The 23,478-nt window shown below is 38.7% G+C and overlaps 13 protein-coding genes across 13 annotated transcripts; 8 read left to right on the top strand and 5 right to left on the bottom strand.

Annotated features, from left to right (window-relative positions):
* Positions 1 to 437: 437 nt before the first annotated feature.
* On the top strand, positions 438 to 2,191 carry JH06_4926 (hypothetical protein; the record flags this gene model as incomplete). Its single annotated transcript, XM_014670443.1, has 7 exons — positions 438 to 559; positions 594 to 920; positions 951 to 1,192; positions 1,222 to 1,625; positions 1,656 to 1,798; positions 1,830 to 2,121; positions 2,144 to 2,191. 7 exons carry the CDS (start codon positions 438 to 440, stop codon positions 2,189 to 2,191), a joined length of 1,578 nt encoding a protein of 525 aa, XP_014525929.1.
* A 188-nt stretch (positions 2,192 to 2,379) lies between these two features.
* Positions 2,380 to 2,919, top strand: JH06_4925 (hypothetical protein; the record flags this gene model as incomplete). Its single annotated transcript, XM_014670442.1, has 2 exons — positions 2,380 to 2,667; positions 2,698 to 2,919. The coding sequence occupies 2 exons, from the start codon at positions 2,380 to 2,382 to the stop codon at positions 2,917 to 2,919; spliced, it is 510 nt and encodes a 169-aa protein (XP_014525928.1).
* A 707-nt stretch (positions 2,920 to 3,626) lies between these two features.
* Positions 3,627 to 4,625, bottom strand: JH06_4924 (carbon-nitrogen hydrolase; the record flags this gene model as incomplete). Its single annotated transcript, XM_014670441.1, has 5 exons — positions 3,627 to 3,772; positions 3,803 to 3,926; positions 3,956 to 4,044; positions 4,076 to 4,554; positions 4,585 to 4,625. 5 exons carry the CDS (start codon positions 4,623 to 4,625, stop codon positions 3,627 to 3,629), a joined length of 879 nt encoding a protein of 292 aa, XP_014525927.1.
* Positions 4,626 to 6,177: 1,552 nt separating this feature from the next.
* JH06_4662 (protein TIMeless-like protein) lies at positions 6,178 to 8,053 on the bottom strand (the record flags this gene model as incomplete). The annotated part of the gene is made up of 6 exons (XM_014670437.1): positions 6,178 to 6,333; positions 6,362 to 6,618; positions 6,649 to 7,468; positions 7,499 to 7,790; positions 7,822 to 7,985; positions 8,015 to 8,053. The coding sequence occupies 6 exons, from the start codon at positions 8,051 to 8,053 to the stop codon at positions 6,178 to 6,180; spliced, it is 1,728 nt and encodes a 575-aa protein (XP_014525923.1).
* A 1,137-nt stretch (positions 8,054 to 9,190) lies between these two features.
* Positions 9,191 to 9,459, bottom strand: JH06_4661 (hypothetical protein; the record flags this gene model as incomplete). The annotated part of the gene is made up of 2 exons (XM_014670436.1): positions 9,191 to 9,385; positions 9,415 to 9,459. 2 exons carry the CDS (start codon positions 9,457 to 9,459, stop codon positions 9,191 to 9,193), a joined length of 240 nt encoding a protein of 79 aa, XP_014525922.1.
* A 971-nt stretch (positions 9,460 to 10,430) lies between these two features.
* Positions 10,431 to 10,968, top strand: JH06_4660 (ribosomal protein RPL32; the record flags this gene model as incomplete). The annotated part of the gene is made up of 4 exons (XM_014670435.1): positions 10,431 to 10,460; positions 10,516 to 10,584; positions 10,620 to 10,900; positions 10,932 to 10,968. The coding sequence occupies 4 exons, from the start codon at positions 10,431 to 10,433 to the stop codon at positions 10,966 to 10,968; spliced, it is 417 nt and encodes a 138-aa protein (XP_014525921.1).
* A 34-nt stretch (positions 10,969 to 11,002) lies between these two features.
* JH06_4659 (copper homeostasis protein) lies at positions 11,003 to 12,018 on the bottom strand (the record flags this gene model as incomplete). Its single annotated transcript, XM_014670434.1, has 10 exons — positions 11,003 to 11,089; positions 11,120 to 11,184; positions 11,216 to 11,366; positions 11,397 to 11,441; positions 11,471 to 11,525; positions 11,556 to 11,642; positions 11,672 to 11,721; positions 11,751 to 11,833; positions 11,863 to 11,914; positions 11,944 to 12,018. The coding sequence occupies 10 exons, from the start codon at positions 12,016 to 12,018 to the stop codon at positions 11,003 to 11,005; spliced, it is 750 nt and encodes a 249-aa protein (XP_014525920.1).
* A 208-nt stretch (positions 12,019 to 12,226) lies between these two features.
* JH06_5515 (NADH dehydrogenase) lies at positions 12,227 to 13,521 on the top strand (the record flags this gene model as incomplete). Its single annotated transcript, XM_014670445.1, is given in 5 exon segments — positions 12,227 to 12,294; positions 12,308 to 12,413; positions 12,447 to 12,880; positions 12,912 to 13,359; positions 13,390 to 13,521. 5 exon segments carry the CDS (start codon positions 12,227 to 12,229, stop codon positions 13,519 to 13,521), a joined length of 1,188 nt encoding a protein of 395 aa, XP_014525931.1.
* A 1,100-nt stretch (positions 13,522 to 14,621) lies between these two features.
* Positions 14,622 to 15,185, top strand: JH06_5447 (hypothetical protein; the record flags this gene model as incomplete). Its single annotated transcript, XM_014670444.1, has 1 exon — positions 14,622 to 15,185. The coding sequence occupies one exon, from the start codon at positions 14,622 to 14,624 to the stop codon at positions 15,183 to 15,185; it is 564 nt and encodes a 187-aa protein (XP_014525930.1).
* Positions 15,186 to 15,370: 185 nt separating this feature from the next.
* JH06_5551 (tubulin beta chain) lies at positions 15,371 to 16,778 on the bottom strand (the record flags this gene model as incomplete). Its single annotated transcript, XM_014670446.1, has 3 exons — positions 15,371 to 16,520; positions 16,552 to 16,700; positions 16,734 to 16,778. 3 exons carry the CDS (start codon positions 16,776 to 16,778, stop codon positions 15,371 to 15,373), a joined length of 1,344 nt encoding a protein of 447 aa, XP_014525932.1.
* A 612-nt stretch (positions 16,779 to 17,390) lies between these two features.
* JH06_4759 (transporter, major facilitator subfamily protein) lies at positions 17,391 to 18,707 on the top strand (the record flags this gene model as incomplete). The annotated part of the gene is made up of 1 exon (XM_014670438.1): positions 17,391 to 18,707. The coding sequence occupies one exon, from the start codon at positions 17,391 to 17,393 to the stop codon at positions 18,705 to 18,707; it is 1,317 nt and encodes a 438-aa protein (XP_014525924.1).
* A 432-nt stretch (positions 18,708 to 19,139) lies between these two features.
* On the top strand, positions 19,140 to 21,486 carry JH06_4760 (hypothetical protein; the record flags this gene model as incomplete). The annotated part of the gene is made up of 9 exons (XM_014670439.1): positions 19,140 to 19,219; positions 19,251 to 19,492; positions 19,521 to 19,573; positions 19,603 to 19,724; positions 19,755 to 19,805; positions 19,835 to 19,905; positions 19,937 to 20,055; positions 20,086 to 20,210; positions 20,268 to 21,486. The coding sequence occupies 9 exons, from the start codon at positions 19,140 to 19,142 to the stop codon at positions 21,484 to 21,486; spliced, it is 2,082 nt and encodes a 693-aa protein (XP_014525925.1).
* A 214-nt stretch (positions 21,487 to 21,700) lies between these two features.
* On the top strand, positions 21,701 to 22,978 carry JH06_4761 (transporter, major facilitator subfamily protein; the record flags this gene model as incomplete). Its single annotated transcript, XM_014670440.1, has 1 exon — positions 21,701 to 22,978. The coding sequence occupies one exon, from the start codon at positions 21,701 to 21,703 to the stop codon at positions 22,976 to 22,978; it is 1,278 nt and encodes a 425-aa protein (XP_014525926.1).
* Between the last annotated feature and the right edge of the window lie 500 nt (positions 22,979 to 23,478).

Genomic DNA, 23,478 nt, shown 5'->3' with positions numbered 1-23,478 from the left:
ACAAGACGAATGGCACAGATAATTGGTGAAATACGAAACAGAACACGGCGGAATGTGAAGGCAGAATTCATACACAATCTTTATATTATACATATCACACAATCAATACACCTTCAACCAATTCAACTAATCAACAGCTGCTGTGAGGAGGCAATGAAGATCAGTCTCTGAAGGAGAAAGCTGCAAAATAGATAGATTGTTTATTCTTTTCCAACAACCCTATTTCAGTCCTATGACCACTTCATCATCTTAGTATTCACCAGTCCCTTGAACCTAGAAAGATACCAGTTATTTATAGACAATATGCGCAACGACATGCACTTTGTTGAACTGCCAAACTCAGAGATTCGAGACTCTTTGCGTTTCGTCTTTTTACTTTCTGGTAGATTACTAATTTAGAGTTGATTGAACCATATAGATTGTTATAGAAATCCAAAATGCTGGTTCTTTTCGAGACTCCGGGAGGTTATGCTCTTTTCAAAGTTCTGGATGAAGGAAAGGTTAAGAATGCTGGTAGTATTTTCCAGCAGTTCGAGACACCGGAAAAGGCGAGTTCGCTGTAGGAAGCTTTCTTCATTGTGATTTATGTGTAGTTTGAAGCTTATCAATTTCAAGAAGTTCAAGGATACCACAGAGGCCTTGGCTGCTGCTTCGGCTCTCGTTGATGGTTCTTTGGATGACTCTTTGAAGAAATTCCTAAAGAAATCGATTGTTAAAGCTGGACTGAAGGACAAGTTGGCTGTTGCAGATGCTAAGCTTGCTGGATTGATTAAGGATGAACTGGATGTAAAGTGTATCAATGACAATAGCGTCAATGAGTTGATGCGTGGAATTCGAAGTCAGATGAACACTCTTCTGGAGTCCATCTCGAGCAAAGATATGCATGCTATGATTCTAGGTTTGTCTCACAGTTTGGGACGGTAGGATCGTATTTGGTAGTTCATCGATAGTTACAAACTGAAGTTCTCTGCCGATAAGGTGGATACCATGATTATCCAGGCAATCAGTCTTCTTGATGAATTGGACAAAGAAATTAATATTTACGCGATGCGTGTAAAGGAGTGGTATGGATGGCATTTCCCTGAGATGCAAAAGATTGTTCTTGATAACATACAGTATGCGAAGGTGATTCTGAAGATGGGCTATCGTAAGAATGCTCATGATCTTGACTTCTCTGACATTCTCGAAGAGAGTAGGTGTAGTGTTGATATCTGATGGTAGATGTGGAAGAGGAGATGAAGAAAACGGCTTTAATTTCGACAGGAACAGATATCAGTGATAATGATCTGAAGAATATTCAGGAGCTGGCTACACAGGTTCTAGATCTAGCTGCTTATCGTGTACAGCTGAATGAGTATCTGCAGAATCGTATGCATGCTGTTGCGCCCAATTTGTCGGTGATTGTGGGTGAACAAGTGGGTGCTCGTCTGATTGCTCATGCTGGATCTCTGATGAATCTGGCGAAGTTCCCTGCATCTACTGTACAGATTCTAGGTGCTGAAAAGGCCTTATTCCGAGCCTTGAAAACCCGTCATGAAACTCCCAAGTATGGTCTTATTTATCATGCTTCGTTGGTGGGTCAAGCCGCACAGAAGCATAAGGGTAAAATCTCACGTGTGCTAGCAGTAGGTTTGTCGAAGGGATATGAAGTATAGTCAAAAGCTGCGCTTGCTATTCGTGTAGATGCTTTGAGTGATAAACCTGATAGCACATTGGGTGAGGACGCTCGTGTGAAGGTAGAGGAGCGTCTACGCCAGTTAGAGGGATCCTCTTTCAAAGCTGCTACTGGATCCAATGTGTAGGTGGATGAGAGGAAGAATAATGGATAGGGGTCGTCAGAAGGCTGTACCTGCGGTTTCTGTGGAGAGACGTATTCAGTTCAATACTGCAAGTGATGTAGTTGCTATGGAAGAGGAACCTAAGAAGGAAGAAAAGAAAGAAAAGAAAGAAGAGGAAAAGAAGGAGGAAGTGAAGGAAAAGAAGGAAAAGAAAGACAAGAAAGATAAAAAGGAAAAGAAAGAGAAGAAAGAGAAGAAAGATAAGAAGGATAAGAAGGACAAGAAAGAGAAGAAAGAGAAGAAGGAACACAAGCATAAGGATAAGAAAGAGAAGGAATGTTGTGTTTGTTTAAGTTACTTGTTAGTGTCCTCCCTTTTTATCTTTTAGTTGTCGTTACAATCTCTTCTCATGAATCCCGTAAACCGTTTTGTTCCATGGATGAATTGGGACCAATGGTTGTATGTGAAAATGTTACTCTATTCAATGGAACCCCAACTGGTTAGCGAAGGTGTTGATATTGTTAATTCATGGAAAATAAGACCATGTGGTGTTCCTGTAGCCGTTGAATCAACAGCTCTCTTTTCCGAGTTAATCATGAAGATGGATAGTTGTATGCAAGAGGAAGAAGTCAATGGGTATAGTGCTTCTTACAATGAACTCTGCTTAGCTGCTGCCTTGGCTTTGATTCGAATGGTGAATGGAATGATCGATGTAGAACAAAAAGGGGTATACTCAAAGTCTGTTAATTCTATTGCAGAGGAGATTGGCCTTCCTAGGATCTTTGTTGATCTCCGACATCGGTGCACTCATAATGATATCCCATCCTTTGATGTCCTGTACACTTCATTGAAGAATGCAAAGCATTGGTTGTTTGATGCCTATTGGATGGTTTTTTTGTATCGTATATTTGATCCATAGAAGCAGGAAGAATCTCTAGTTCAACAACGCGATGCGCTGATTCAACAACTCATCATCCTCAGTCGAATTGCTTCCACCAACACAGATATGTCAACGTATTATAAGAAGGGTGAAGTGAATCAGATTCTGCGGAATATCTTTGTAAGCACCTCTACCACTGACATCATTGGTACAATGATTCCAGCTCTTGCTGGAACCTCTCATAACGGTCCACGTATATGACTGATGAACCTATTATCTGTAGAGCTGTGCCCATTGCTGCTTCCAGATCCGAAGGATGCTGACAGGGATGTTTGGTTGGACAACTGGCTTCACATTCTATCAATCGCTTATAGTCGCTGGAACGGTTTTGTGGATTGTCTTGTTGAGAATATGGCTTTGTATCTCTCCGTTTGTGAGGATGAAGCAATTGTTGAAATGCTGTTGTTATTAACACGGAAACTGTTCTCTCATTCCTTTTATGGGATGGCATTTGAAGTAGTGTTATTCACTGTTATTGAATGTAGAAAGGAAAGAAATGGAAAGATGATGATGTGTGTACTGATGATGAATTGCGTGTATTAGGTTTGGATATCAAACGATATCTTCCATTGTATCTACAAGCACATTCTTCTGTAGTATTGAGGTTTGTGGAAGAGGTTCTAAAGAAATGTGTGTTTTGAGCTAAATGAGATGATATATAGATTTGACAGAGAGAGATGAGGAACTCTTAACCATTCGGAAAGATATGATATCCAGTGATCATACCAATGTTTCAACACGAGGAGACGTGAGTTTCGAGGAGATAGATCAATATCTACAAACGAAATCTCGTCGTGTTAGTAGTTTTACTATTGGGAATAGTTATCGGAACTCTTCTAGTCCTATTCCCATAGGCACTCTCTTAATTTGACTTGTTTTCAACAAACACAAGGCATCTAGCCAATTTCCTAAATCAGGTCAGTGTGGCCATCCAACGTAAGCAAAGGTCTATAGAGTTGAGGTCTTCTGTCTCGGAAGAGTCCCCAGCTGGCTCTACAGGCAGTAATCTTGTCGAGATCAAATGTAGCAGTCAAGACAACGTTGTCCTCATCCTCTTCACATCAATTATAGGTTATTCGCCTACTGGCATCAGTCACGATAGCTCCGGTAGGATCAGTGATGAAGGAAGTTCCATAGAAGTTGATGAAACTCTTGTCTCCCAACTCCTTACCCACACGGTTGCTAGCAACAACAGGGATATAGTTGGCCTACGTTACGAACTGAACAAAATCCTTACAGCAGAGTGACCCTGCATCGTACGTCTCCAATGACCACTACTGTTGAGACCTGTATCTTGAGGTTCTGATCCAATAGCTGTAGGATACACTAGTTCTAATCAACTCTCATCACCTCTCACTAAGCACCTCAGCACCCATCAGAGTCATGCAACGGGCAGCCTCAGGGAACCACTGATCCCAGCAGATAGCCACTCCTAGCTTACAGTACTTTGTGTCCCACACTTTGAAACCTGTATCTCCAGGATTGAAGTAGAACTTTTCTTCATAACCAGGTCCATCAGGAATATGAGACTTTCTGTAGACACCCAAAACAGATCCATCCGCATCAATAATTGCAATAGAATTGTAATAGGCCTGATTGTCCTTCTCGAAGAAGGATATGGGAAGAACCACACCCAATTCCTTTGCAATCTTCTGAAAGTGAGCAATCAGTCTGCTAGAGGAAGCGGGTTCCGCAAGAGCGAAAGACTCCTGCTTCTCATCCTGGCAGAAATACCACCCAGAGAAAAGCTCTTGAAGCAGAATGACCTGGGCACCCTTTGCAGCAGCCTCACGAACCAGCTTCTCTCCCTTAGCGACATTCTCTTCCCATACAGGGCTGACGTTAAGTCAGACGGTTGAGACGTACGTGCAAGACATCTGAGTGGCAGCAACAGTTACGTTTCTCATTCCGTGGCAAACACAAGCTTTTTTCTGATGCATTTGGTCCTGAGCCAGTGGTCTATGTTCAAGTGTGTTTTCCCGCGGGAACCACAGTCGTTAATGGAACTTAATGCTTTGGATTTCTCATGCTAAGAAAGTCTCATTATCTATTTGCAAACTGCAAAATGAGAGATTTCGTTACAGTCAATCGAATATCTTACAAACACACGAAAAGAGGAATCATCGCATCCACATCATAGGGAGTGCTTTAGTGCTGCTGAGGCTTCTTATGACTGCGGAACTACACATCACCTCCAGCAAACTCTCCTACCTTTCTGTTTCCAACGATCTTCAATCCCTCAATCTTCACATCCATTGCCTTCAGCATATCGTTCGTATCAGCATCCACCTCAATCTGATCCTTCTGGAGAGCTGAAACAGCAGGAATGAAATCAAGACGACGCTCTCTCTCCTCCTCCTGAAGCTTCAGAGAAATACCACGAACAGGTCCTCTCTGGATTCTCTTCATCAGATGCTAACTCATCACAAATCATCAAACAATTCATACAGTCACATATCCAGCGATCTTGTTTCTCATTCTCTTGGAAGGGAAATCAGCACACTCATCAACAATCTAACTATCACATCTCTATTACAAATATCACTCTCTTGTTGTTATCGAAGTCCATAGCGAGCTTCTGATAGTACTTCTCAACAATGTTGGCAGCAGTCTTCTTGACAGTCTTAGTACGCACACGACCCTACAAACAAAATTAGATTCCATCCAATAGGTTCCTAACTCAGGTAATAACGGCACAACAATGAAGAAGTCCCACCATCTCCTGACCCAATCTCCAATGCTAGCTCATCTCTACCTACCATCTTTTAGTACAATGATAATTCCTCAACTATTATCTACCCAATATCGATGGATGGAGAATGACGAGGCGAATACCGCGGGAATTAATCAATTGTCTTGATAAGACTCTTTTATCTCTTATTCATTATTTCTATTTGTATCCCCAGTATTTGTAGAAAAGAATAAAGCATGGTAATCACTTAGATAGAAAAAGAATTGCGGCTTGTGAGGATCGAACTCACGACCTTGGGATTATGAGACCCACGCTCTTCCAACTGAGCCAAAGCCGCTCTCTCTATGCTTCTGAAGTTTTTCTAATTAATATTGACATGTTCCATTCGGATGAAACGCCCATCAAAAACGATTACAGTACCTCCTATACGGTCCTAGATATGAGATCTTACAGTGCAACACTTTCAATGATACTTCTTCTTCAGTGATATTTGATACCGTTGTAATAATTAAGAGCAATTCATGAGGTGCATTAGGTTCTATTTTATCATATCTACTCTATTGTGAAAATATCTAGAAACAAACATAACAATCACTGTCATCTAGAATAATACGTCGTTTTTTCGATGGAGTCTTTTCCATTGGTTCTGAATCCTCTTTGGGAAGTTCTTCGGTAGCTTGTCTCTCCTTTCTTCGCTTTTCTTGCTGTATTCTCAATGTAAGTATGTCCACATCCTTCTTCAACAAGTTTAATAATCTTGTCAAATCCTATCTCTTATTCCCAATACTAATACGCACTTGAACTGCTAAAGTAGATGGTATCATAATAGTAGTATCATTAGGAACTAAGCGCATGGATCGTACCAGAAGTGTTACCGCATTCTTATGCTTCTCTTTCATATCCTCTGGATATTCCACAAGAATCTACATTACATTCTGCTATCATTCCTACAGAGTTACTAGTTTCCTTTCCATCTAGAGCATGGTTCGCCTCTTTCAATTGAGGTAGAGCCTTCATCAGGTTCTCCAGTAGTTCTTCCATCACCTTCACAATTACCTCACGTCTGTCTCGTTCTCGAAGTCGCTGGATGTATGTAGATACCACTTCTTCACGTTCCTCAACACTCATCGAATCTGAAGCCACTAAACGATTCTCTTCCTCCTCTTCCATCATTGGACTTGTCTGTGGCACCTTTCTCTTCACACTTTCTACTCATCACAGACTCATTCAGCTTCTACTTAGCGTAATAGCTTCTTCCTCACTACTGGCTTCCCTAATTATTTGTTTCGATTCTGTCTCTTCTGGAAGAATCGTAGAAGGAGGAAGAAGTCCAAGATCGATTCCATGTTGGATAATCATACGAGGAGTTCGATGATGGGCCATAAAATAGGAATCATAGACAATGATTCCCCATGGATCAATCATATCCTTATTCTCTTCCAGGAGATGCCGAAGTGTTGAATCCTCTTCTTCAGTCCAAGGAGTTGTATTGCTAAGAGTCACATCCGTGGAAGTCTCATTGACTGCTGGTTCGTTCTGTTCATCATCGTCGTCTTGTTCATCTTCAGAATCATCAGAGAGAACAGTGAGTCGTTTCATACGACGAATTGAAGTTGGAACAGGCTGGAGGGAATCAAGATCCACTTCCTCTTCTCCTTCTCCACTAAATAAGGCTGCTCGATTCATCGGTCGTAAAACAGGTTCCTTTGACAAAACTCTCCCTGTCTCTCGATCGTCACCCTCATCTGAAGACTCGACATTCCATGATGCATCCGGCTGGATTCTGACATCCTTCTTCTCACCATGATGTCGCTTCTTGGGACGAAGTGCCTCTGGAATAATCGTTTCTGGTAGAGCATCCAAATCCACCTCCTGCTCGGTCAAACTGGAACCAGAACCCAACACAGAGGAGGAAATGAAGTTTCCCTGTGTGACTGTAGTGAGTTGTTTGGAGCGATACCCACGAGCAATCATAGAACAGACATATGGAGACTTCTCAAAGAGGGATTCAGCAAAGAGAAGTGGATGTTGTTCCGCAGCAGAGAGGAATGATGTGAACTACAATTCATCGTCTTAAGTACTCCCTACAATCTCTCTTCCAAGAGATGCGAGATCCTGGATATCTTTTCGATTTATGCCTGCATCGTTAGAAGCAGCAGGATCATGCACAATACGATTGAATATTTCAAATACCAACACACAATAAAGACGTGGTCGAAGGATAGCTTGAAGACTGTCTTGATGCAAATCATTATAGTCCTCATCATTAGTAACATTAGTCTCCTCTTCGATATATTTGAACATCGAGTTGAAGTAATGATAAAGACATTCATTGATCTCAGGTGAATGAAAGGAATAATTGAAGAGTAATAAAATGTACCTATTTCTCATATTCCACAAAACTACCTTACTTTCGAAATACTGAAGGATGATATAAGGATTTGAAAATTAAGGAGTAATCAAAAGGAATCTCTTGAAATTGAGTGGAATCTTCTTCAACTCCATTTTCTTGTTCTTCTTCTGTGGTTAGATTCTTCACTCGAGCACGACGCCGTTTCAGAATGGTAACATTACGCTACTCTAAAACCTCTCATTCAGACTTACTTCTTGTAAGATCTCACAAATATTCAATAAAGAATCCATTCCAAGAATCGTGGCTAATAATGGTTCCATACCATTCTTCAATTTCCATAGCAAGAGAAGGGATGGTAATAATTGAATAGAAGTGACTTCACTCATAATCGATAGAACGGTTATTTCAATCTTATAACGGATATCTGAATACTGAGATTGTTCTGATGATAGAATGAAGTGATAAATCTCAAATAACGTACTGATGTTGGTTACTATAATACTCACATCAACCCATTCTGTCTCTTCGCAGAGTGTATTCTAAGATAAATGGAAAGAGAGAGACTTACTCGACAGAGGGTCAGACAGTACGAACAGAAGCTTTGAGAGATAGAATGAGATATCATAGAAAGAGAAGGAATCTACAATAACACCAAGGAAACAAAGATACCTTCATATCCTCATCTTGTTGAGACTGAAGCAATGGCCAGTCTTGAGAAGAAGATGTAATGAAACAGAACACGAAACGATTCACATAAGCAGTAAGTTGAAGATAATGAGAATGGTCTGATGGAAGAATGTTTCTAGAGAACAAAACTCAAATGAATTCAAACAATCCTTTATCAAGGATTCCTTTAACTCGACTTAAATAATCATCAATGCACGTATTCAACAAAGTCACTGTGATCAAGAAGATAGATTGTAAGAATGAAGATATTGGGTGCTTCATCATTTGAAGCTTATATCTGATGGCTACACGAGGGATGTACTATATCTCATGTGAATCATTCATTATCACAGTACTCGGTTTGTAAGAGAATGTCTTGACAGTATGATCTGTTGAGATTAAACGATTGATACTTGTGGAAGAGTAACTACCTGTGTAGGAAGAGGGCATCGAATGAAGCATCCAGTCTCGCTTGGCCTGTTCAGCTGCATACATTGATCGCAATGATGACTAAGAGTAAATCCTGCTTCACTCTACTACATCATTGGATTTGCTTGAAGTGGAATGTGTGCCCGAGTCAAAGACTTGTTTGGCATCATATGTACCAAGCAACAGATATAGAATATCTAACAACAACAACGTGAAGGAGTTGGCTTCCTATTTTTGAAGAAATGCGTAAAATAATACACTACAAAGAACAGACAAAGTCTCCACCACCATATGATCCCACATTGCTTTTGCCAAATCCTCTTGAATCTAGATCATACACAAATAGAAAGACAAACATGGGTAAAAGCGTATCTTTCACCTTTGGCTTTGGGCTCGTTTCGAATGTATAACAGATTACGCAGGAAATTAAGATACAATTCCACAATCTGATTCTGCTGATTGTTTCGTTCATTCACATCAATTGCTATGGATTCAGAGGCGAGTTCTACCAGTGGGAGAAATGCATTCTATTTCAAACATACAAAAACAATCCTACCTGCTGAATAAATGCATCCAGGAACTTCAACTGGCCTTGCCGCATGTTCCCATAGCAAGTTGCATCTTTGGTCAATGGTAAAGTGTAGCAAATGAATATCTTAAGAATTGCTATCTCCAAGGGAGCATTTTCAGGCATTCTGGTTGTCACATCACAATCACACTCCTTACGAAATGAAAATTGGAAGCAGTTTCGAATTAACAACATTAAACTTGAGCAACTTTATAGAGTAATCTCGATAATCTTCATTCTCTTCCTTGATCTCTCTAAGACGCATAAATCATTGAGAAAAAACATCAAACCGTAAGAGCATTCGTATTGTTCGCAGAATATCATTCCCAGGAACAAAGACCTTTTCATACTTGCCATTATCCTGAAGTACGACTCTCCAGTTTCCAATAGCTTCAAAATTATAAAGGTCTTCAGGAGATTCGAAATCGTCTTCCATTCAAACCAAGATTGAAATCACAATCGTCTTACTAAAGGACATTTGAATGTGTAATTCTTCTTTTGGTGACTTTGTGAATTATCTCAAACAGTATAGCTGTGAATATGAGATAAGATAAGGGATGAAGAGTTTATGTGCTTACAGCAAATTATAAATCATAACAGCAAAAGGATCTTTCAATATATAGTGTACTTTTGTGAAGTCATTTAGACAAGTATAACTGAATTAGGCCTCTAATCCTTGTAATATGTGCCTAGAACAAATTTACATAGATAGATACAGTGAAAAGGAGTACTTGTCTAATGCCCATATGTACGGGTTTGCTCATGATACAACAAATATAGACATTACCGTGATGCCTAACACCCGAACTAATGATGGATGACTAAGCAAGAAACACCATGGACATCTAAGATTTGATTGTTTGTTATTCAATTCGTAAAGGTAGGGGCAAATACGATTTCCTATTTATTCTCAGCTAAGTGGAATTTGATCCCCTCTTTCTTTCTTTCATGTGTGTGGGTCCAGATTCCTTTAACAGTCGATATCGTAAGTTGAATTTCTGATAATGTATTGTCATATTGACGAATTGGCTTGCGTATTTGAAAGGTAGTCTAACACTTCCTCTAGACGTGATGGCTCCTGTTCGCAAGGTGAAAATTGTGAAGAAGAAGTTGACCTCTTTCCCTCGTTTCCAGGCTGATAAGTTCAAGAGAATGAACGTACTCCTCTACTGTTTGGAATCTAATTATTGTAGCAGCATTGGAGAAAGCCCAAGGGTATTGATGGACGCTGCAGACGTCGCTTCCGAGGTGCCACTCTGATGCCCAACATCGGTTACGGTTCCAACGCTGCCACCAAGCATATGCTCCCCAACGGACTGTACAAGTTCATTGTGAACAACGTGAAGGATCTGGAGCTTCTGATGATGCATAACACCACCTATTGTGCTCAGATCGCCCACAATGTTTCTGCCAAGAAAAGAGCTGAGATTCTGAAGCGTGCTAATGAGCTTTCGATTCGTGTAGTAAATGGAAAGTACGACTCGTATAGATTGGTAATCGTATAGTGCTGCCGTTGCTAAGGTTGAGACTGAGGCCGAATAAAGGAATAGTCACTGATTTGTTTGTAATAAACAGTTCATAGATCAGCAATAGCAGAAACGAATTGCTGTACCACTTGCTCACTTGTCTGCTTCCATTTGAATTCCAGTTCCTGTGTATTTTTCTATATGTTAATGGTTTCAATCAGTTCCACCTTCTCTCCTCCCATAAAGACGCCCTGCTTCCTGTATTTCATAGCACTGCAGACATAATCTCGAGCTAGTTCTCACATTCAAACAGCTTCAACTACCACTTCCATGAACTTCTTTCACTCCCGTATACTGAACCAACTCACGGATGTTTGATCCCGTAACACCTCCTCCTGCCATAATCTGAAGGTGACCATCTGCAATCCTCACCATCTCCCGAATAGTATCCTTCCCTTCCATTACAGTATTACACTAAACATCAACAATTCGTAGGAACCCTACACCTCCAGATGTTAGAATGCGATCCACCTTCAGTTCAATACAGTTCTTCATTATGAGGAAGCTAATTTCATTACCTTCGTTGCCTGCAGTGGATCAACTGTCATATCAATGGCTCGATGGAAGGTAACACTAGCTTTCAACGATAAGAGACTAAAATACCTCAAAGGACGTGCTGCTTCGATCAAACGACGATTCTTCTCCATATCCACTTTTCCATCCTCTGTCAAGCATCCAATTACGACGCCACTACATCAAACCATCTATTAATAGCTTACTTAACTCCAATACGTTTGCATGCCTCAATATCTTCAAGCATCACACGCATCTAGTATCAATGCAACAGCTAGTATCAACTTCATTCTCATTGTAGAAAAAATCACCACCTCGAGGACGGATAATCACATTCACAGGAATTGAGATCGATTCCTTGACCAACTCTATGATCACACATTCTCAAGAATTGTACTGATCATTCCATAACTTGGTGTCGTTCCACCGTCCACAAGATTATCGCACAACTACAGTGAATACTCTAAAGATCTCTTACCTCCACTCTTCCAGCGCCTCCCTTCTCTGCATTGACAGCAGACTCAACACGGTCAATACACACTTCAAGAAGCATTTGTAAATGAGAATAATTGATACTCATTATTCAATTCGGGGGATCCCAACTTTATGAGAAAAGTTGTCGTCATCATTATCACCAGTAGCTAAAGAAAATGAATACTTTTTAAACGACAATTGGATTCCTACTCACATTTGGAGAGATCTGTGCCAATTAGCTACTGCCCTACGACATGCATCTCCTTTTCCTCATCAAATCAAGACACATGCAGGCTGTTTTGAGAAGAGGAATCGGTTCTTACTGTACGTGTGAGTGGGATATACAATCTAATTTGTGTAGTGAGTAGATCCGGAGTATCACGAGTTGCACTTCGTTCTTTTGCTGCTGGACCTGCTCCTGCAGCAAATGCACCCCAAACACCGCCAGTAGATGTATCTCATGGAGGTTTGAAGGTACTGAGAGGAGTTTTGAGTGTAAATGGATAGGATTATGATCGTATCTTCACAAATCTGTACAACAATTATGACTATCACATCGAAAGTGCCATGGAACGTGGTTTCTGGTATAAGACAAAGGAGTTGCTTGAAATGGGTCCTGATCAGATTATTGCGGATATCAAGGCTTCGGGTCTTCGAGGACGTGGAGGTGCTGCGTTCCCTTCTGGTTTGAAGTGGAGTTTCATGCCCAAAGTATCAAAGGATGGTCGTCCAAACTTCCTTGTTGTGAATTGTGATGAATCAGAGCCTGGAACCTGTAAGGATCGTGAGATCATTCGAAAGGATCCTCATGCGTTGGTGGAGGGTTGTTTGGTGGCTGGTTATGCTATGCATGCTCGTGCTGCCTACATCTATATCCGTGGTGAGTTCTACAACGAGTCGGTTCGTTTAGAAGAAGCTATTCATGAAGCATACGAGAAGGGGTAAGAATGATGGAATGAATGTGATATTCAGATTCCTAGGTCGTAATGCTTGTGGTAGTGGATACAATTTCGATGTGTTTGTTCATCGTGGAGCTGGAGCCTACGTGTGTGGAGAGGAGAGTGCTCAGTTGGAGTCATTGGAGGGTAAGCAGGGTAAGCCTCGTCTGAAGCCTCCATTCCCTGCCAATGCGGGTCTGTATGGTTGTCCAACGACAGTAACGAATTGTGAAACGGTATCGGTATCGCCTACCATCCTCCGTCGTGGTCCAGAGTGGTTCAGCAGCTTGGGTCGCAAGAACAATGCAGGTGTGAAGCTGTTTGCGATCAGTGGTCATGTGAATAATCCTTGTGTCGTCGAGGAGGAGATGAGTATTCCTTTGAAGGATCTGTTGGAGAAGCATGCGGGAGGTGTACGTGGTGGTTGGGACAATCTACAAGCTGTGATTCCTGGTGGTGCATCAACACGTGCTTTGAACAAAGTGAGAGTGAGAGGAGATGATGAGATGTAGTCCATGTGTGATGTGGCTCTAATGGATTATGATTCTCTTGGATCCTTCCAGTCAGGTCTGGGTTCGGCTGCCGTGATTGTGATGGATAAGTCAACTGATATGGTATGTGCGAAGGAGTGTGGTGATATGTAGATGGCTGCAATTCGTAATCTTTCTCACTTCTATATGCATGAATCATGTGGTCAGTGTACTCCATGTCGTGAGGGATTACCATGGGTGTATGACATCATGTGTCGTATGGAACGGGGTCAGTTGGAAGAGAGAGAGATTGATATGCTGATGGAGATTGGTACACAAATTGAGATGCATACCATCTGTGGTCTCGCTGATGCTGCTATCTGGCCTATTGAAGGTTTGATGCGTTCGTGGAAGAAGGAGATTCTGGAGAGATCCAAGCATCCTGAGAACTATCATCCCGAAGACTATTTCCAGAAGGCTTGGAGTGGAATGAAATTGTAATTACATTTATCGCTTTTGACATTGTTATGATGTTTCCTACCAGAACTCTCTTTGCTTCAGAATTTTCACGAAAGATTGTTCCGACCAAAAGAGTGATGGAAGGAGTAGATGAAGTGTTTCTAAACAAATATGGGATATGCAAGCTTAGTCCATGTAGTGGACCTCAAATTTCTTGTATAAATAATACAGATACGAGAAATCGAAGTAGACCAACCCATTTTCTTGCCCTACGGCTGAAATCTCCCGCTCTCTATCAAAATGCCTGGTTTATGTTCCAGTATGATTTATAGGCACGGCAAATCCAAGAACTGATGGTTGAAATGAATCCATACTATGCCAAAACCCTTGTTCCCCCAAGTCGACTGCATTTCACCATTGGTGTGATGGACCTGCAAGACGAAAATAAACTGAAAAGAATGGAGTAGGTTCTATGATTGTGTCTCATGAAGATGTGAACTTCAACATATTCAGGAATATTTCAATTATTTCTTTTCTAGACATCCTTGTCGAGTCACTTTACAAGGATTAGATTTGTTTCGCCAAGATGTACTATTCTTTTCCGTTTGTAATAATGATTCATTGTAGGATCCTGCAGGGAGATGATTCTCAATAGCGATCGTCTGAGGTGTTGTGTACTGAACCTGCGAAAACATCTTTGTGATATTGGTCTACATATCCTGTGATAATTTTTCAATAGTTTTTCTTTAACTATAGTTGATGAGAATGGATTGAACTGGGAATGTCACGCTACAATTGCCAAGAAATCAGCCGCAATGAAAAACTATAAATCTCGAAAGCAGTTTCTAAAGGAGAGTCATCTGTTTTCATTTTCTCAGGATCTTATTGCTGCGATCAATTCTCGTTTGTACAAGGGTTCATCACATTATGCTTATGGTGATTATTCATTTAGTGAGGTGGAGTTGAATGCCATGCGAAGCGATGGAGATTATTATGTTACAGAAGCTACTGTACCAATTGCACATGCTATAGCTTTCGACTCGATTCGAGATCCTCCTGAGGTGAATGCAAATCGTCAAGTATCTGATCTCTACGGTGATTTACCAAAACGGAAGTGTGAAAATTATGTATGTAATGATTGCAATCTTCATTTCCATTCCGAACGACAACTGAATCGGCATCTTCGATCGCATCGAACAATTGAGACTATGTCAGAAGAAGAACCTCTGAAACCTCAAATCAAGCCAGAGTATGATAGACATAGCAATTTGTTCGAACAGTGTGAGGAACGAGAGTTGATCACTGCTGATGGTCCCCTTCTCCTAATGAAAGAAGATGTAAGTCTAATTGTGAGTGATAACCCAAGTATGATGCCGTGATTCAATTCTTACCCAACCCTTCTTCCTTGAGAAGAAGCACAATAAACACATATATCCCTGCCCTGCGACAAATAATGAAGAATCAAAAGAAATTGTGACTTGTTTCTTAATCAAACATCAATACATCTAGAACAATTCTCTTCACATTCTTATAACAAACATTAATACATCTAGAACAATTCTCTTCACATCTCTTCTTGCATCGGTTGTTCTTCCATTCCTCCTTCTTCCAAACCCACCTCATCTTCGATTGTTGCTTCTTGATACTGTTGATATTCAGTGATTAAGTCTGTCAAATTACTCGATGCCTCTGTAAACTCCATTTCATCCATTCCCTCACTTGTGAACCAATGAAGATAAGCACGTCGACGATACATCGTGTTAAACTGTTCTGACACACGAGCAAACACCTCTTGAATTGCAGTATTGTTCCCAAGGAATGTTGTTGCCATCGGAGTACCAGCAGGAGCAACACTGGATACTGAAGTAGTGATGTTATTAGGAATCCATTCCACGAAATAGGGTTGATAACGCTGATGCATCTCACGCATACATTCATCTACATCGCGTGTTGCCACTTTTCCACGGAAAATAGCAGCAGCTGTCAGATAACGACCACGACGAGGATCACAAGCACACATCATATTCTTAGCATCAAACTGTTGTGAAGCCAATTCTGCTACTGAATATTGACGGAATGCACTTGTTGTTGCATTTGTCAGAGGAGCATAACTTGTAAGGAAGAAATGAAGACGAGGGAAAGGAATCAAATTCACTGCTAACTTACGCAAATCACTATTCAATTGACCAGGATAACGTAAACAAGCTGTGATTCCTGACATTGCCTTTGATACCAACTCATTCATATCACTGAAACTGGGTGTCTTCATATTCAATGATTGCATACATACACTGTACAAAGCCTCATTATCCAATACCACCACTTCATCCACATTCTCTAACAATTGATTTACTGACAATGTCGTGTTGTATGGTTCAGTAATTGTATCTGATACATTCGAAGAAGGGAATACTGAATAAGTCATTACCATACGATCAGGATATTCTTCCTTCAGTTTCGATAGAAGAAGAGTTCCCATACCTGATCCAGTTCCACCTCCCAAAGAATGAGTCATTTGGAAACCTTGAAGACATTCACAAGCTTCAGCTTCGTGACGAATCACATCCATACACTGATCCACAAGTTCAGCTCCTTCCGTGTAATGACCCTTAGCCCAATTATTTCCAGCTCCGTTTGTTCCAAACACGAAATTGTCAGGTTTGAACATCTTTCCAGTTTCAGTAGCACGGATCGCATCCATTGTTCCAGGTTCTCTATACATCATTCTATTACTCAATTCTATACAAATCAATCAAAACTGCTCGAGGAACACAACGACCGTTAACTGCTTGACTATAGAACACATTCAGATCATCATTTGCTTCAAGATGGGCTATTCCATTATTATCAATATGATGTTCTTGATTTATCACTTCCCAGAACTTTGTTCCGATCTACACTCTTATCTTTCATTTCATTTCAAATACTTGATTACCACATTGTCCAACTTGCAAATGAATGATTTCTCTCATGATGTGAGAACAAGTGTAGTTGGAAAAGAAAGACTGTTCAAGTTCATTGATCTATGATTTGAAAATGGGATTCATCTGTGGTAATCTAGATGGATGGAATAAAGAAGTTAACTATATATGACTTTGTCTTCTTATCAGAATGTGATAATGGAATCAAAATGATGCAAGAAACTAGAATTGAAGATTCTACAAGAAATGGAATTCAACTCAACTCAGAGGTCCAGAAAGAAGGATATCATTTGAAATCCTTCTAATCGATTCGATTAATCTATAGGAATAGAAATTGAGTATTGTTGATTAGTGGAAGTGAGAAGGTGTTCAATTGAAAGTGTTCAATTGTATTGAAATTGATTCTTACATACAATCAATGAACTTGATATGAGACTTGTATGAACTGAGATAAACAAGAGTTATATGATCTCCATAAGATTGATTACAGAATGATTAATCTAAAGCTACTTGAAATTGATCAATTGCATACTTCAAATCCGATGAAGATTGTTTGGTTTTGACTTAACAATTGTGTTCCGCTAAGTATGATGATTTCCCGTTTTGATCGATAAAGCAAATGCTTTGAGATGCAAATGACATAAGTATTTCATTTCTTATTTCATGACGATTAATACAGTGACAGTACCTAGAAAAGACTATTGGGGTTTGGTGAGCTCGATTTACATAACAATGTTGTCAATGGGTATATTAGAGAACTCCAAAAGTGTTGGATTTGCTGTAATCAAGACCCATTTCAATACTTCCTATGAGTCTTATGGTGTTTTCACGACTTGTTTGAACTTTTCATATATTATGGCTCTGATTGTTGCTTCATTCTGTTTAGAAGTAATTCATTATAAATGGATATATTCAATTGGTTATATAGTTGCTATTGTTCCTTGTTTCATGACTCAATTTGCCTATTCTTTCTTTGGTACTGGAGTGTGTATGTTCATAGCTTGGATGTCAGTTGGATTGTTTTCGATAGTAGGAAATGCTACTGCAACAAAAGTGTTTCATGAACATCGAGGTACAATGATGAGTCTGATGCATTTCTGTTATGGAATTGGTGCAATGATTGGTCCAAACATCTCTAGACTTGCATTAAAGTATTTGAAGAATAGTTTCTATTCCATCTATTTGTGTTTGGGAACAAGTCTTATCATTCTCTTTATCATATTTGAATTCATTCCCTTTCATTTACCTGTGTCAGAATCGAAAAGTTCATCATCACAGATGACTGTATGGAAAGCACTGTGTATTCCTTCAGTATGGTTATGTGCCATAACAATGGGAATGATTCAAACAGTAGAAAATAGTTGTGCTAATTGGGCTTCTTTGTATCTTGTGGATGTTCTTGATTATAATGTGGATGTGGATGTTCCTAACTATACAACTGCTGTATATGCAATCTTCACAATATCTCGTCTAATCTCGGGACCAATGATTGATAAGGTTGGATACTATTGTTACATCTACATATGCTTAGCTGCTTGTTTTGTGATTCTGGGAGTTGGATTTCTGATGGGTCGATATGGTATCTATATGTTTGAACTGGCTGGATTCTTCTATTCTGCAACTTGGCCAGTATTCATTTGTGTATTGATGGATTATTACAAAGAGGATGCTGCTTTGTTATCTTCTGTGGTTATCATGATCGAAGGTATTGTCATCTTGCCTTTAGGATCGATTCAAGGCTGGATGAATGAGAATTTTGGTCCTACATGGGCTCTTCGTTCTTCTCTATTCTTCTGTGTTATTGGTGCGATACTACTGAGATGTGTGTATTGTTCCCACAAACGGAAAGAACGAATAGAGTTGAAGAAACAAGAAATAGTTGATATGAAAGATATAGAAATGCATGAAAAGAAGAGTGAAAAGAATAATGACTCTGAGAGACCTGTGATTCCATCATCACCTGTTATAATAAAGAATTGAAGTGTTTGTTTGAATTTGATTATGTCTGCTGATGAGTGAATGAATGATTTCAGTTTGATAGAAACAAAGGACTTCGCAGACTGAGTCTCTAGTATTGAATATGTTTTCTATTCTATGTCAATTGTTCATTGCAAATACTGGAGCATCTGTTCTAGCTTCAATATTCGCTCTTCGTAAAGACATTTCAAGGTATAACGAGATATTGAAAGGAAATACTCCAGAAGATGATAGTGAAGTGATATCAATGCGGTTAGATAGAATAGGAAGTGTTAGTGAATAGAATGGCCCTTAGTTATCCATTTCTTGCATCAGCAATCTTAATCTGTTTCTTCTATCTATATTCACGATTACAAGGATTTCTGTTGTTATGTGTTGTAAGTACTGTGTGGGCTTGTTTATGTTATTATTGATTGTGACTATTTAAGATTAGACATGTTTTCAGAGAATATAATGACTTGGTGTTTTGACGATTCGTTTAGTCGAAGTCGTTCTGTTGTCTGTATTCTATTTGCGTAATTCTAGAATGATTGAAGTGATGATAAGATCTATAATAGTTGGGTTATGGGTTTTCACAGGTACTCCCGTTTATAACAATCTTATTGGATTAAGTATTGTGATTTGTGGTCTTTCTATTCTTCGAGCAGAGAATTTGAAAGTACTTGTAGTAATCTTCTGTCTTCTCTTCATTTATGATATCTTCTGGGTGTTCTTCTCAGAGTCTATTTTCCATAAGAATGTAATGGTTACAGTAACAGAACAAAACTTCACTGCTTCAGCTGTGAAAGGTGTGGAAAGTGTGTGTTTGATATCTAGTTGCTCACTATGTGGGTCATAATGTTAGTTCGACTTACAATTTGGAGTTTCCTGTAAGATAACTAAGAGTTGTATTGTTTAGGGAATTCTAATTCTTCGTTCATGGGATGGGAATTCACTCAACTATATTGGTCTTGGAGACCTTACTCTTCCAGGACTTTTGTTTGTATTTCTATTCGTATTTCAATATTCACTTTCATATATGTAACAAATGTAGAGTATTCTTGATTGTAGTCCAAAACAGAAGTATGATCTTGAAGAGCAGAGTGAGTTATGTGAAAGAAAGTGAGAGTATTGGTATGAATTGAATATAGTGAAGCATCTGAATCTGAAGAGAATCATTTAATCCAAAGACTGAAAACACCTCACCTCATTCCATATCCAAGTACTGATAAATATGTATTGTTAATAGTTAGGTCTTAGTAATATTCTACATCTCTTTACATATCGAAACTATGTAACTGATCTAGTTATTGGAAATAGTCTGGGTCTTGTTCTGAGTTTTGTTGCTGTAACAGTATTTGGTCATGCTCAGGTTTGAATGATATATATGAATACTGTATAGCCAGCCTTGTTGTATCTTGTTCCTTGTTGTCTAATTCCAGTATTGATACGTGCAAAGAATTCAAATGATTTGAAGATTCTTTGGAATGGACCTATTCGACTAGATACTATGGATAATGTGAAATAGTATTGTTTGTTGAAACACAACATATTTGAAATGGAAACAAGTACTGATGGTTATAGTAAGACTCAATTTGGTTTGTTAGTAGCAACCATCTATCTAACAATGCTAATGATGGGTTTGACAGAGATGTCTTGTTTGGTTGCTTTACCAATGATGAAAACCTATTTCAATGTTTCAGATGACGTTTGGGGACTATTCAGTAGTATTCTAGGAGGTTGTTATCTGTTTGGTTGTTTCTGTGCTTCTTTTATCTTGAAGTATTGTGGATTCAAAGTTATGTTTATGTCAGCATTTATTGTGGATATAGTAGGTTGTGTTTGTCTTCAAGTTACTAACTCTTTCTGGCAAGCAGCTATTTGCATATTTGTGATTTGGACCAGTACTGGATTGTTCGAGATTAGTACAAATTCGGCTTCAACAGCAACATTTAAGAAGAATACTGCGACTTGGATGATGTTTATGCAATGTTGTTTTGGTATTGGAGCTACATTATCTCCAATTGTATGTCGATTTGGAGTTCATGTTTTGAAACATGACTTCTTCTCGTGTTATGTTGCAATTGCTATAATTGTATCGTTCTTCTTTCTTCTTTTGATATTTGTTCCTATCCCAATTAAGTTTGTAGAAGGAGAAGATAAATCAGATATTGAAGGTCGTTTTCCTTCTTCCGATTATTCTTGGTGTAGTACTCTTAAGAGTGGTGTTGCTTGGATTTGTGCTTTTTCAATGGGTATGATGGAAGCAGTTGAAGTAGGAAACAATACCTGGGCACCACTTTATCTTCAAGATGTTCTTCATTTAGATCCATTAAAGGAATTGGTTGTGTTTGGTACATGGTTACAAATTCTGTTTACGGTCTCTCGATTGATTTCAGGTCCTTTGATTGATTGTCTTGGTTACTTCACAAGTCTGTATATCTCAAATGTGATATGTGCACTTCTTCTAATAATAGGTTTCTTATTAGGAAAGAATGGACCTTATGCATTTGTGTTTATGAGTTTCTTCTATGCTTGGTTCTGGCCTACAAATGTTTGTGCTTTCATGAAGATATTCAAGAACAATGCTCCTTTAGCATCATCACATATTATAGTGATGCAAGGTTTGTTAACTCTTCCAATTAGTACTATTTTGGGAACAATTAATCGTAAGTTTGGTCAACAATGGGCCTATCATCTTCTTCTTGTATTTTCTGTGTTATCCTTAATTGCTATAACTCTAATGTTACTTGCTTATAAGAGAATTGAAAAGAAAGAAACAGAGAGTTTAGTTGAACATTGATGATTTGTTTGTTTAAGTTGATAAATGATTAAATGAGTACATAGAAATAATAAGGAACACAGTTAAGAATGTATGTATAGTAATTGATTGATAAAGGATCTATGATTACTCTAGAGAGGATTAAGTTGAATAGTTGATGGAAAGAACTCCAAAATATGATAGTCGATGGCAGTATTGGTCATTAGTGATAATGATCTATACAGCCCTCGTTGCTATGGGTTTAGTAGAGAATGGTCGAAGTGTTGGTTTTACAGTTGTGAAACAAGTATATAATGTTCCTTATGATACATATGGTTTCTTCAATTCTTGTTTATCTTTCGCTTATATCTTGTTTTGTTTTCTTGCATCTTTAGTAGCTGAGAAGATTAATTATAAATGGATTCTGATGATTGGTTACATATTGATAATAGTTGGATGTTTCACAACTCTCCTTACGATTTCGTTTGTTTCATTTGGTGTGTGTATGTTTATTGTATGGATGGGATTTGGATTCTTCGAAATTGGATCAAATGCTTCATCAACGATTGTTTTTGTGGAACATCAAGGAACAATGATGAGTTTAATGCATTTCTTCTTTGGTATTGGTGCTGTTGCTGGACCTAATATTGCCAGATGGTCTTTGACTGAGTTGAAGAAAGGTTACTATTCAATCTACTTGAGTTTAGGAATCGTAGTATTGATTCTATTTATATTCTCTGTATTCCTACCATTCCGTCTTCCGCGTGTAGAATCTGGAAAGGAAGTGAAACCTACTTTGACAGTATTCCAAGCACTTCGTCTTCCTTCAGTATGGTTGTGTTCAATCACAATGGGTATGATGCAAACTATTGAATCAAGTGGAGCAAGTTGGGCTCCATTGTATTTGGTTGATGTTCTTGGTTTTGATGTTGAAACAGATGTAGCAAACTTCACAACAGCTCTATATGCTATCTTCACAATTTCTCGTCTGATTTCAGGTCCAATGATTGACAAAATGGGTTATTATTGTTATTTGTATATTTGTCTTGGAGCTTGTTTCATTCTTCTAGCAATTGGATTCTGTATAGGTCGTAAAGGAGTGATTCTATTTGCTTTGACTGGATTCTTCTATTCAGCTACTTGGCCTGTCTTCATTTGTGTGATAATGGGTTATTATAAAGAGAATGCTGCTACTGTGACTTCAGTAGTGATTGTACTTCAGGGTGTAATGCTTCTTCCAATGAATACAATTTTGGGTTGGTTGAATGAACATTGGGGTAAACATTGGGCATATCAATTGACTTTATTGTTTTGTGTTGTTGGAGCAGCATTATTGAGTTGTGTATATTATTCCCAGAAACATTATGAAGAAAGAATAAAGAGAGAATTGCCAATTAGTGTTGATGAAAAGAAAGAATTGCCAATTAGTGTTGATGAGAAGAAAGAATCAACTATTAGTATTGAAGAGAAGAAAGAATTGCCAATTAGTGTTGATGAAAAGAAAGAATTGCCAATTACTATTGATGAGAGTTGATGAAAAGAAAGAATTGCCAATTACTATTGATGAGAAGAAAGAATCAACTATTAATGTTGATGAGAAGAAAGAATCAACTCTCACTGTTGAAGAGAAGAATCAACTTTGATTACATCTTCAATTGATATAACTATGAAATAAAAATCTATTATATTAATATTTAGTCTAATCTAATTTGTTTATTTTGAGATAAGGAATGATTCACGATATCCCAAGAAAGAAGAAGAATACAGGAGATTTGTGAAGAAAGAATGAATATGAAATTCGGTAGTGTATTCATCCATTCCTTTCCAATTCATCTAATTCGTTTTAGACAGGCGTCTATTACTATTCAACATAATGGTAATAGTTATAAGATGAAAATGAACAATTGAATAACATTGTTGTAGAGTGAGAAGTCGAATGTGATGCGTAACATCCGAGTTGAGAAGTTGGTGATCAACATTTGTGTTGGTGAATCAGGTGATGCTGTTTCGAAGGCTGCTCGTGTCCTTCAACAG

The sequence above is a fragment of the Blastocystis sp. subtype 4 genome, assembly GCF_000743755.1.
Source record: "Blastocystis sp. subtype 4 strain WR1 chromosome Unknown seqid_0275, whole genome shotgun sequence".
Taxonomy (NCBI): Eukaryota; class Bigyra; order Opalinata; family Blastocystidae; genus Blastocystis; species Blastocystis sp. subtype 4.
Note: the sequence above shows the minus strand (reverse complement) of the source record. Positions and strands in the feature narration are given on the sequence as shown.